Genomic DNA, 12,061 nt, shown 5'->3' with positions numbered 1-12,061 from the left:
TGGTAGGAGCTATAAGAGGATGGGCTCATTGTAATGGCTGGAATGGAATAAATGGAACGCCAGCCATTACAATGAGCTCATCCTACTATAGCTCCTCCCACCAAACTTCTCAGCCTCCTCTGGTGTGTATGCTTGGCCAGGCGTAAATAGGTTGACAACCACTATTCTAAAATGATGTACATGCCGATCGGAAGACTGTGGCCAATGAACATGACACTGAACAAGAACAAGATATTGTATGTTCAGACAAGCATAAGAGTGTATGTTACTGCTCACACAAGCATTACTGTAGTGTAGAATGTGTAGACAATGCTTCAATGTTCATTCAAAAATCTCCTTGGGAATTGATGTAAATTCCAGGAAAGTAGCCTCATGCATACCTCATCAATCCAACTGATTAGGTCGCTGGGATCCGTATGCAGATCTTTGTCAGGCACTTCCTGAATGAATTGGATGTGGAAATCCATGATGACACCATGTTCAGTGCTGTCTATTTGTACTGTCTCTATGCCCAAGACATTCTGTACACCACACTCCGTTACTTGTCCAATATTTCTCCCTCACTCCTTTTTCATGGTGACTTCACCATATCCTACACCAGAGTTCCTAGACTTTGTCCTGGCTTATAAAAACAACCAACTCGTTATCAAGACCGAGTTTGGGGAACCCTGCCTTACACCATTATTGGTGACAGTGAGTTCCCCTTCTTTCTGTCATGGTCCATAGTGTCTGGCTGCTCCTCCTCCCTCCCTGGTCACCTTGGCAACCTGCATCATTATCCTCTCATTCTCTCTCTCACTTTGCCTCTCCCTCTCTCTTTACCTCACTCTGCCTCCCTCTTCCTTATTTGATCTATCTCTCTAACACCTTGCCTCCACCTCTCTCTCTCTCTCTCTCTCTCTCTCTCTCTCTCTCTCTCTCACTCTCACTCTCACTCTCACTCTCACACACTATCTTCAGAATGTCAACGGACCACAGATTATATCATAACCCTATTCCCTGTCCCGTCTGTTTGACCAGGATATTCAGTCCACCAATGTCTGTCCAGATGACAACGTCTCAGTATTGATGGAAAACACCCCCAGCCAATCATCAGCGGCGGCTGACAGTGAGGAGGAGAGGAGGAGTGCCTTAGAGAAGAGCATGTAAGTGGTTCAACTGTAATTACACAACACTGCCCTTACTACCCCTTACTCTAAAACTGATCAAAGTTTGATGTACAACACAGCATTTCCATGAACATCATGTATAGCTGCAAACAATTATCTTAAAGGGGCAATCTGCAGTTCAAACAATTACAAATGGGTTAAACCCACCACTATTTTGGTGAAGGACTGACCATGATAGTTTTAACCATGTTTTGAGCCGATACAGTTTGTTTATAATTACAGAGTTGGAGTAAAACAAGCTTGGGGTTGTGATGGGGAAAGATAATGGAACTGGATACTGGAACTAAGCTCATGAGATATTTACAAGTTATATTATGGACGGGTTGGTTGTTTAGCAACAAAACTCATGAATGCGCAACTATGTAGCAAAACAGATCGGTTGGCTTAGACTGTTGACATATACAGTTGAAGTTGGAAGTTTACATACACTTAGGTTGGAGTCATTAAAACTCGTTTTTCAGCCGCTCCTCAAATTTCTTGTTAACAAACTATAGTTTTGGCAAGTCGGTTAGGACATCTACTTTGTGCATGTCACACAAGTCATTTTTCCAACAATTGTTTACAGCCAGATTATTTCACTTATAATTCACTTTATCACAATTCCAGTGGGTCAGAAGTTTACATACGTCAAGTTGACTGTGCCTTTAAACAGCTTGGAAAATTCCAGAAAATGATGTCATGGCTTCAGAAGCTTCTGATAGGCTAATTGACATCATTAGAGTCAATTGGAGGTGTACCTGTGGATGTATTTCAGGCCTACCTTCAAACTCAGTGCCTCTTTGCTTGACATCATGGGAAAATCAAAAGAAATCAGCCAAGACCTCAGAAAAAAATGTGTAGACCTCCACAAGTCTGGTTCATCCTTTGCAGCAATTTCCAAACCCAGAAAGTACCACGTTCATCTGTCAAAACAATAGTACGCAAGTATAAACACCATGGGACCACGCAGCCGTCATACCTCTCAGGAAGGAGACTTGTTCCGTCTCCTAGATATGAACGTACTTTGGTGCGAAAAGTGTGAATCAATCCCAGAACAACGTCAAAGGACATTGTGAAGATGCTGGAGGAAACAGGTACAAAAGTATCTACATCCACAGTTAAACGAGTCCAATATAGACATAACCAGAAAGACCACTCAGCAAGGAAGAAGCCACTGCTCCAAAACCGCCATAAAAAATCCAGACTACGGTTTGCAACTGCACATGGGGACAAAGATTGTACTTCTTGATGAAATGTCCTCTGGTTGGTCTGATGAAACAAAAATAGAACTGTTTGGCCATAATGACCATCGTTATGTTTGGAGGAAAAAGTGGGATGCTTGCAAGCCGAAGAACACCATCCCAACCGTGAAGCACGGGGGTGGCAGCGTCATGCTGTGGGGGTGTTTTGCTGCAGGAGGGACTGGTGCACTTCACAAAATAGATGGCTATCATGAGGCATGACAATTATGTGGATATATTGAAGCAACATCTCAAGACATCAGTCAGGAAGTTAAAGCTTGGTTGGAAATGGGTCTTCCAAATGGACAATGACCCCAAGCATACTTTCAAGTTGTACAATAGTTTGTTAACAAGAAATTTGTGGAGTGGTTGAAAAGCGAGTTTTAATGACTCCAAGTGTATGTAAACTTCTTCAACTGTACATATAGTTATTTTAAAAGTCCAAAAATGGATGTAACAACTGCAGATTGCCCCTTTAAACAGACAAGACTGTTTGGAAAGACTTTGTATTGATGGGGATGACCAACAGTCAGTATCGTCTCTCTGTCCAGGTACGTACTAAAGGAACTCCTAGAGACAGAGAAACTGTATGTGGAGGACCTGGGGCGCATAGTAGAGGTGAGAATACAGTATTAGAACCATTTCCAGGGACAGTGATATCAACAGTGGCTGAAGAAACCACTGTTTCACGGCTGGAGTTTGAAATCTGACAACTTTTGTATCAACCAAGGCAGAAGAAGAACCAACACCCAGTTATTCAATGATTTGGCCTGGAAATCCTTGTCAACGCAACACCTTCAGTTTCTTTCAACACAGCTTGGTCTGGCTCCAAAAACAGACATTTATTTTATTGGGTTTGATTTTATTAATATATATATATTAGTATAGTCTGACAGAGTTTGATATATTCTAGGTGAAGAAATGGAAGACTTCCGAAAGTTATTTTTGGCCCAGTGATGTTATAGCAACATAATAGCGACATGCCTATGTTTGGAAAGCTTTTCCAAGTCAGAAATAGTTGTTTTCCGGGTAAGTAGGTGTACAGTATATGTGGCGTTAATACATAGACTTTAGCTCAACAGGTTAACATAGTCTTGTTGTGTGCAGGAGACCTGGGCTTGAATCCCAGTCAGTAAGTACAGGATATGAGATCTGAGGTTGGCTGTATGTTTCCTGTACAGGGCTACATGGTTACTATGACTACTAAAGGTATACCAGACGACATGAAGGGAAAAGACAAGATCGTGTTCGGAAATATTCATCAAATTTTCGACTGGCATAAAGAGTGAGTATCGGCGATACTGTACTGTGTGTGTGTGTGTGCACATGGTGTGTGTCTTTGTGTGTGTGCGCATGATGTTTGTAACCTGTCTCTCTCTCTCTAGCTACTTCATGGGCGAGCTGGAGAAATGTATAGCAGAACCAGAGAGACTGGCCCAACTTTTCATAAAGCATGTGAGTCTACACACATGGACACACACGGACACACACACGGACACACACATGGACACACACAGATACAGGTGTATCCTGTGTCCATTTGGTGTCTGTTGAGGTATAACGCTGTAAGGAAAACACATGAAAAGCTCCTATTTATCCACCAACACATCTCTGTATTTCAGCTGCTAACATTCGCCCCCTCACTCGCCCCCTCACTCGCCCCCTCACACACACACACACACACACACACACACACACACACACACACACACACACACACACACACACACACACACACACACACACACACACACACACACACACACACACACACACACACACACACACACACACACACACACACACACACACACCCTCCACTTCCGTGTTGTTGATACCAAGGATTTCAGACCTGCCTGTGTTTTCCTAGCCACAGACAGGCTGGCTAGCATCTTGACCAGCCCAGACAGAACCGGTCAGTCAGGAAGTGTGTGTGTAGCTGGACCGAGCGGTCAGGAAGCATGTGGAGAAAAACAGCTGCAGTTTGAAGAAGCAAGCAGAAAAAAGCCACATGAATAATAAACACTTGACTAGACTCTTTGATATGGTGGCTATTTTCCTCCGGCCCTAAAGATGACTATATCTGCCCATGTACTGTATCTGGTCGATAAGCTGCTGATCAACAGAGATTTTTTTACTGAGCGGTCCCAAATATACTGATCAAAAATATAAATGCAACAGGTAAAGTATTGGTCCCATGTTTCATGAGCTGAAATTAAAGATCCCAGAAATGTTCCATACACACAAAAAGCTTATTTCTCTGGTCTTGTGTACAAATTTGTTTACATCCCTGTTAGTGAGCATTTCTCCTTTGCCAAGATAATCCATCCACTTGACATGTGTGGCATATCAACAAGATGATTAAACAGCATTATCATTACACAGGTGCACCTTGTGCTGTGGACATTAAAAGCCCACTCTAAAATGTGCAGTTTTGTCTCACAACACAATGCCAGAGACGTCTCAAGTTTGTGCAATTGGTATGCTGACTGGAATGTCCACCAGAGCTGTTGCCAGAGAATTGAATGTTAATTTATCTACCATAAACCGCCTCCAACATCGTTTTAGAGAATTCTGCAGTACGTCCGACCGGCATCACAACCACACACAACGTGTATGGGTTGTGTGGGCGAGCGGTTTGCTGATGTCAATGTTGTGAATCGAGTGCCCCATGGTGGCAGTGGAGTTATGGTAAGAGCAGAGCAGGCATAAGCTACGGACAACAAACACAATTGCATTTGAACTGTTGACGATTTGAATGCACAGAGATACCGTGATGAGATCCTGAGGCCCATTGTCAGGCCATTCATCCGCTGTCATCCCCTCATGTTTCAACATGATCATGCACAGCCCCATTTAGCAAGGATCTGTACACAATTCCTCGAAGCTGAAAATGTCCCATTTCTTTCATGACCTGCTGTCACGCCCTGACCTTAGAGCCTTTTTATTCTCTATTTTGGTTAGGTCGGGGTGTGACTAGGGTGGGTACTCTAGTTTGTGTATTTCTATGGTTGCCTGGTATGGTTCCCAATCAGAGGCAGCTGTCTATCGTTGTCTCTGATTGGGGATCATATTTAGACAGCCTTTTTCCACCTGTTGTTTGTGGGATCTTGATTTTGTATTGTTGCTTTTTAGCCCTACAAGGCTGTACGTTTCGTTTGTTACTCTTTCTTGTTTTGTGCCGGTTATCTTAAATAAAAAATGATTAACCTACCCCACGCTGCATCTTGGTCCGACCATCCTTCCAACAACAATCGTTACACCTGCATACGCACCAGACATGTCACCCATTGAGCATGTTTGGGATGCTCTGAATCGAAGTGTACGACAGCGTGTTCCAGTTGGCGCCAATATCCAGCAACTTTGCAAAGCCATTTGAAGAGGAGTGGGACAAAATTCCACAGGCCACCATCAACAGCCTGATCAACTCTATGTGAAGGAGATGTGTCGCGTTGCATAAGGCAAATGGTGGTCACACCAGACACTGACTGGTTTTCTGATCCACACCCCTCTTTTTATATATCTGTGACTACAGAAACAGATGCATATCTGTATTCCCAGTCATGTGAAATCCATAGATTAGGGCCTAATGAATTTATTTCAATTGACTGATTTGTCTGTATAAACTATAGCTCAGTAAAATCATTGCGTTTATAATTTTGTTCAGTATACCAACAAGACCGTAAATACACATCTTGAAGCAACCACATATTTAGAGCATTTTGACCCCCCGACACATTTTTTTAAATTTACATTTGAGTCTTTAAGCAGACACTCTTATCCAGAGTGACTTACAGGAGCAATTAGGGTTAAGTGCCTTGCTCAAGGGCACATCAACAGATTTTTCACCTATTCTGCTCGGGGATTCAAACCAGCAACCTTTAGGTGACTGATTCAACGCTCTTAACAGCTAGGCTACCTGCCGCCCACACTCACACTCACACTCAAAGAAAACAGCTGATTTCTATCGCTGGCACTACCAGAGCTTGCCCTCGCCATACAGTACTGATCTGTTCACAACAACACATTGACTGCAGTGTTTCTTCCTCACAGCCTCCTAGCCCCCTGGCCCATAGACATCCTGTAATTCCCCTACCTGGTCTGGTCTCCAGGATGCAGAGCTTCAGAAGAAGTGCTAGGTCGAAGGTAGAGTTAGGTTGCTCTGCTGTCAAAGGCTCTGGTTACGTGGAGGATAGCATGACAGCATTGTGGGTACATTATACATATGTTCATTCACAGGTAACTCCATTACTTACACACACACACACACATTACCACTCCCAGGTTTACCACAGCTGCTCTTCTTTCATCTGACAATTAGTCACACTAGACTGGACCAGATGAGGAGAGAGAAGGGAGAGAGAAAGAGAGAGTATGTGAGAGAAATAGAGGGAGAGAGAAAGAGAGAGAAAGGAGAGAGAGTATGTGAGAAAGAGAGAGGGGCAACTTCAGTTTCGCTTAAAGACAAATAATTGTTTCTTTGTTCTGTTCCTTCCTTTTAATGGGCAATGGCTCAGAGAAAGACATCATCACACATTGATCTTTGTAGATTCCAGATACATTTTCGCCAGTCAAACAGACATATTAATTTGTGCTAAAAGAGAGATACGTTTTGTCTAATAAGGTCGATTCCTGAAGTTTTGTTACCTTCCATTTTGTAACCCCCTCGTTTTGCAAACCCTTGGTTTTGTAACCTCCTCGTTTTGCAAACCCTTGGTTTTGTAACCTCCTCGTTTTGCAAACTCTTGGTTTTGTAACCCCCTCGTTTTGCAAACTCTTGGTTTTGTAACCTCCTCATTTTGCAAACCCTTGGTTTTGTAACCCCCTCGTTTTGCAAACTCTTGGTTTTGTAACCCCCTCGTTTTGCAAACTCTTGGTTTTGTAACCCCCTCGTTTTGCAAAACCTTGGTTTTGTAACCCCCTCGTTTTGCAAAACCTTGGTTTTGTAACCTCCTCGTTTTGCAAAACCTTGGTTTTGTAACCCCCTCGTTTTGCAAACCCTTGGTTTTGTAACCCCCTCGTTTTGCAAACCCTTGGTTTTGTAACCCCCTCGTTTTGCAAACTCTTGGTTTTGTAACCTCCTCGTTTTGCAAAACCTTGGTTTTGTAACCCCCTCGTTTTGCAAACCCTTGGTTTTGTAACCTCCTCGTTTTGCAAACCCTTGGTTTTGTAACCCCCTCGTTTTGCAAACCCTTGGTTTTGTAACCCCCTCGTTTTGCAAACCCTTGGTTTTGTAACCTCCTCATTTTGCAAACCCTTGGTTTTGTAACCTCCTCATTTTGCAAACCCTTGGTTTTGTAACCTCCTCGTTTTGCAAACCCTTGGTTTTGTAACCCCCTCGTTTTGCAAACCCTTGGTTTTGTAACCCCCTCGTTTTGCAAACTCTTGGTTTTGTAACCTCCTCGTTTTGCAAAACCTTGGTTTTGTAACCCCCTCGTTTTGCAAACCCTTGGTTTTGTAACCTCCTCGTGGGATGAATCCTTAAGCTCTTACAGCAGTGTTTCACACTACTTTGTGGGCCTATTTAGAATCTAAAGCTATTGTTAACTGCATTGTATACTGAAGCAATAAGGCCAGAGGGGGTGTGGTATATGGCCAATATACAACGGCTAAGGGCTGTTCTTAGGCACGAAACAACGCAACCATTAATCACAAACTCTGGAGGAGCCTTATTGCTATCATAAACTGGTTACCAACATAATTAGAGCAGTAAAAATACATGCTTTGTCATATCCGTGATATACCATGGCTTTCAGCCAATCAGAAATCAGGGCTTGAACCCCTAAGGTCAAAATCAAAGTTTTGCAACACAATAAACTTTTGTTTTGATCATATTTTGAATCTAGTTCAATATGTTCAAAGCAGTTATACTGTGTACTGTACTGTTTATTTTCTGATATGTTAAATTGCTATAAGGTTGACTGTCTGTGCGTATGTTTGTATTACAGGAGAGGCGTCTCCACATGTACGTGGTTTATTGTCAGAATAAACCCAAGTCGGAACACATTGTCTCTGAGTACATCGAGACCTACTTCCAGGTTAGTATCTTAGCAAACGTACAGCTAAGTCCACCATACATCACTGTTATCTTACTGAAACTCTCGTTCGAAAAATACAATTCAGTTTCATTAGACTCCTTTTTCTGGAATGTTATTTCATATTGTGGTAATGACAGGTTTGGTTTTAGTAACGTAATATGTCACGTGGGAATAATGCTGTGCTTTGTTGATGTGGTCATGTGAAGGTAATAACATGTCACATTGATGGGTGGTTGTGATAATGAGTCTGTATGTCACATGAAGACAGGTCAGATTAATAATACATGCTTGAGGTCATGTCTGTGTGTGTGTCCCAATCCATGGCATAATGCTATGCCCTGTTATACACTATGTAATTATGCCATATTTGATGTTGTAGGAATTCAATGTTATGGTTGGTCGTATTAATGACATTTTGAGGTATATCATATTGATATACACTGAATTAACAAAACATTAAGAACAGCGTCCTAATATTGAGTTGCACCATCCCCCCAACACCCCCATCCACCCTTTGTGTGTTGGCCCTATCAGGAGCTGAGACAACATCTGGGTCACAGACTACAACTCAACGACCTGCTGATCAAACCAGTCCAGAGGATCATGAAGTACCAGCTGCTGCTCAAGGTGACACACACGTGCAGTATACGCACACACGCAGGCATGCGCACACACGCAAGCAGACACACACACATAGACACGCTTGTAGACACACAAGCACGTATATGCATGCGCGCGTGCAGGCACGCATGTGGACACACACACAAACGCACACACATGTAGACATACACACACGGACAGATATACAGTACATGCATGCACGCGCAGGCACGCACAGCAGTGCAGGCATGCACAGACACATACACACAGACACACAGACACACAGACACAGACACACAAAGACACACAAACACAGAATTACAACGAGTCATTTTTGCTTCTACATTTTTATTTTGACCTCTTCTGTAAGTAAATACTGGCCCGTAACAAGAGTATATGAAGATAGTTGCTCAGCGAAACCCCATATTTGGTGCGTAACAAAAGTATTTTGACATTATAACACTTGCAGAGCTGTGTCATGGGAGTTTGAATTGTAACTTCCTGGGCGTTAGAGAGGAGACACGTCATAGTCATCGTCCACATCTCTAAAGCATGGATACTGGGGAAATGAACATGGTCATACAACTATCACCTAGTGCCAAGCTTGTACTCTCTCTGGTATTCAAACTGATCTAAGAAACTAAGAAAGCATCTTCCAGATGTCCTCACCTTACATTGACTGGAACTGTCCATGCTGCGTTTATGTGAACAGGACTTCCTCAAGTATTACACCAAAGCTGGGATGGACACAGAAGAGCTGGAGGTGGGTGTTGCTCTGATACAGATCATGCTGTTATTACCAGTTTCTACCATGCATCTACAGCTACTAGTTCCCTAGGAACAGACAACTACTAGAGCATGTGAGGCTCTGTGTTATTTTGTTCTCTCTAGTCAAACACCCTGTATTCAAGATTTGCTAGTTTTAAGGATCTCTCTCTCTCTCTCTCTCTCTCTATCTCTCTCTCTCTCTCACACATACACACAACCACACACATACACATACACAGAAAGCGGTAGAGGTGATGTGCTTTGTGCCCAAACGCTGCAATGACATGATGAATGTGGGACGCCTGCAGGGCTTTGAGGTAAGACGTTGGAATTTAGGGCTCAGTTTAATCTGTATCGTGGAACTTCAGCTCCGTTGAAATGTAAACGCGATGTTCCCGCGTTGGCCAAGACTGCGGACACGTTAAACGTTGCGTATGTCAGCTCAATTGGAAATGATCTTCACATTTCTATAGTGATGAACTTCCGTGGCACAAATTAGGTCTCTCTTTATTAAAATAGTTCTCACAATTGATGTACTGCACTGTAAGCCAGTGTTTCCCAAACCTCTTCTGAAGTAACTCCAGGCCCAGCCAGTCAATTTATTTGATGTATTCCAGAACTAGAACTGTTCATTCAACTAATGAGGGGTTTAGTGATTAGGTGATCATTTTAATCAGGTCTGCTAATTCTGGAAAACATCAAGTCACTGGCCGGGGGCTCAAGCAGATGTCCGCTGCAAGCCATATAGTAAACCTCTGTCCTCTATTCATCCTGTGTCTCTTCTCTCCATCTCTCCCTCCATCCGTCCTTTCGTCCCCAGGGTAAGATCACAGCGCAGGGGAAGCTGCTCCAGCAGGACACCTTCACAGTGGTGGAACAGGACAGCAGCTTTCTGTCCCGAGCCAAGGAGAGGCGGGTCTTCCTGTTCGAACAGCTGGTCATCTTCAGCGAGCCAATCGACAGGAAGAAAGGGTTCTCACTTCCTGGTTACACCTTCAAGAGCAGCATCAAGGTGGGTCTCTTCTCTTCTTCTAATTCTTCTTCTATTCTCTTATTTAATTTCAGATTAGATTGAATGCAGAAACTTCAAATAAAGTTAGAAACAAAACAATAAAATGTGACTGTTATTAGCTACACTGGCATAACCAGTCAGTGTAAACAAACAAAATGGTTGTCCAAATCTAACGCTGTGTACTGTCGTGTCTTTGGCTATGCCAGATTAATTGCTATGACATACTATTCTATAAAATAATTTCTCCGTAATTTATACTACCTGATTGAACAAATCATGTAAATGTAATTACCTAGAGAGGGACACCACGAAATAATATTTATAGAGCTGTTATCTTCCGAATAAACTCTTAAAGATTTAGTAATATTTTACGTCAATAGCAGTCAACATCAATCGTCATCTTACTTCAGTCTCATCTGAAAGTTGTAAATTCTTGTTTATCTGCAAGAATCCTGGCTAACAAGTTGAATCAGCAATACAAAATTGGGTTTAATTATTTATTTACTAAGTAACTAACTAATCACACAGAATCACACATACACAATTAAATCATAACTTGATTACAAATTGCCGTCATAAAGGAAAACGTCCCTGGCGGGCGGAACGGATAAGACAGCTTGTTACACAAAGAAAAGGGGCGGGATTTTAGTGAAAGAGCGGGAGACTGGAACATAGGCGACGCTGTGCTATCGTAAATACAGTATCTTATGCATTCTAAATTACCGCCCATTTGGAAAAGGAAAATGCAATAAATATTTACTCTGAGCTGTGCTTCAGTAGGTTGGTGGTAGATGGAAGACCGTATCGCCAACCCGAGTACTCTGTCCTTTGAAGAATGTCTCTGGTGGTCACTGGATACGTTGGAGTAACGTCGTTATGTAGTAGACGGGATACTCGGACTGTCCCTCCTAACCTGTGTTTGTAGCAGCTGTTGCTAACTCAACAGCTAGGAGGTATCACTTCTGTAGTGAATACGAGTTCAAAGTTCATGCCATTTACAACCAAAGTTCATGCTGATGTTGGCTTAGTTCTGTAGTTATTATCTGAACCATTCTGACATCGGATCGTCATCCTAATGTACCCGGAACAGGAAGTTATATTTTTGTCAAGGGCTTTATATAGTGGAGGGAGAGGGGTGTGTCTGAAAAGTTTGTAACCCATGTCTCTTCACAGGGGCGGGCCCCTGGTTGAACAGATTCCCAAACTTATGAAAACCCAAATCTCTCATTTGGAAGCTAAAATTACATTTAATTT

At 42.6% G+C, this 12,061-nt stretch overlaps 1 protein-coding gene across 1 annotated transcript in view; it reads left to right on the top strand.

The window, feature by feature from the left end:
* LOC129829666 (rho guanine nucleotide exchange factor 25-like) overlaps window positions 1-12,061 on the top strand; it is a 103,136-nt gene that overhangs the window by 80,298 nt on the left and 10,777 nt on the right. Inside the window, exons 4-12 of the mRNA XM_055891516.1 lie at window positions 1,021-1,145; window positions 2,941-3,007; window positions 3,571-3,674; window positions 3,775-3,844; window positions 8,338-8,427; window positions 8,962-9,054; window positions 9,740-9,790; window positions 10,035-10,112; window positions 10,616-10,807. Of these exons, the coding sequence (XP_055747491.1) occupies window positions 1,021-1,145; window positions 2,941-3,007; window positions 3,571-3,674; window positions 3,775-3,844; window positions 8,338-8,427; window positions 8,962-9,054; window positions 9,740-9,790; window positions 10,035-10,112; window positions 10,616-10,807 (870 nt within the window). The remainder of the gene's footprint in view (window positions 1-1,020; window positions 1,146-2,940; window positions 3,008-3,570; window positions 3,675-3,774; window positions 3,845-8,337; window positions 8,428-8,961; window positions 9,055-9,739; window positions 9,791-10,034; window positions 10,113-10,615; window positions 10,808-12,061) is intronic.

This window comes from Salvelinus fontinalis, chromosome 31 (genome assembly GCF_029448725.1).
Source record: "Salvelinus fontinalis isolate EN_2023a chromosome 31, ASM2944872v1, whole genome shotgun sequence".
Classification (NCBI taxonomy): Eukaryota; Metazoa; Chordata; class Actinopteri; order Salmoniformes; family Salmonidae; genus Salvelinus; species Salvelinus fontinalis.
Note: the sequence above shows the minus strand (reverse complement) of the source record. Positions and strands in the feature narration are given on the sequence as shown.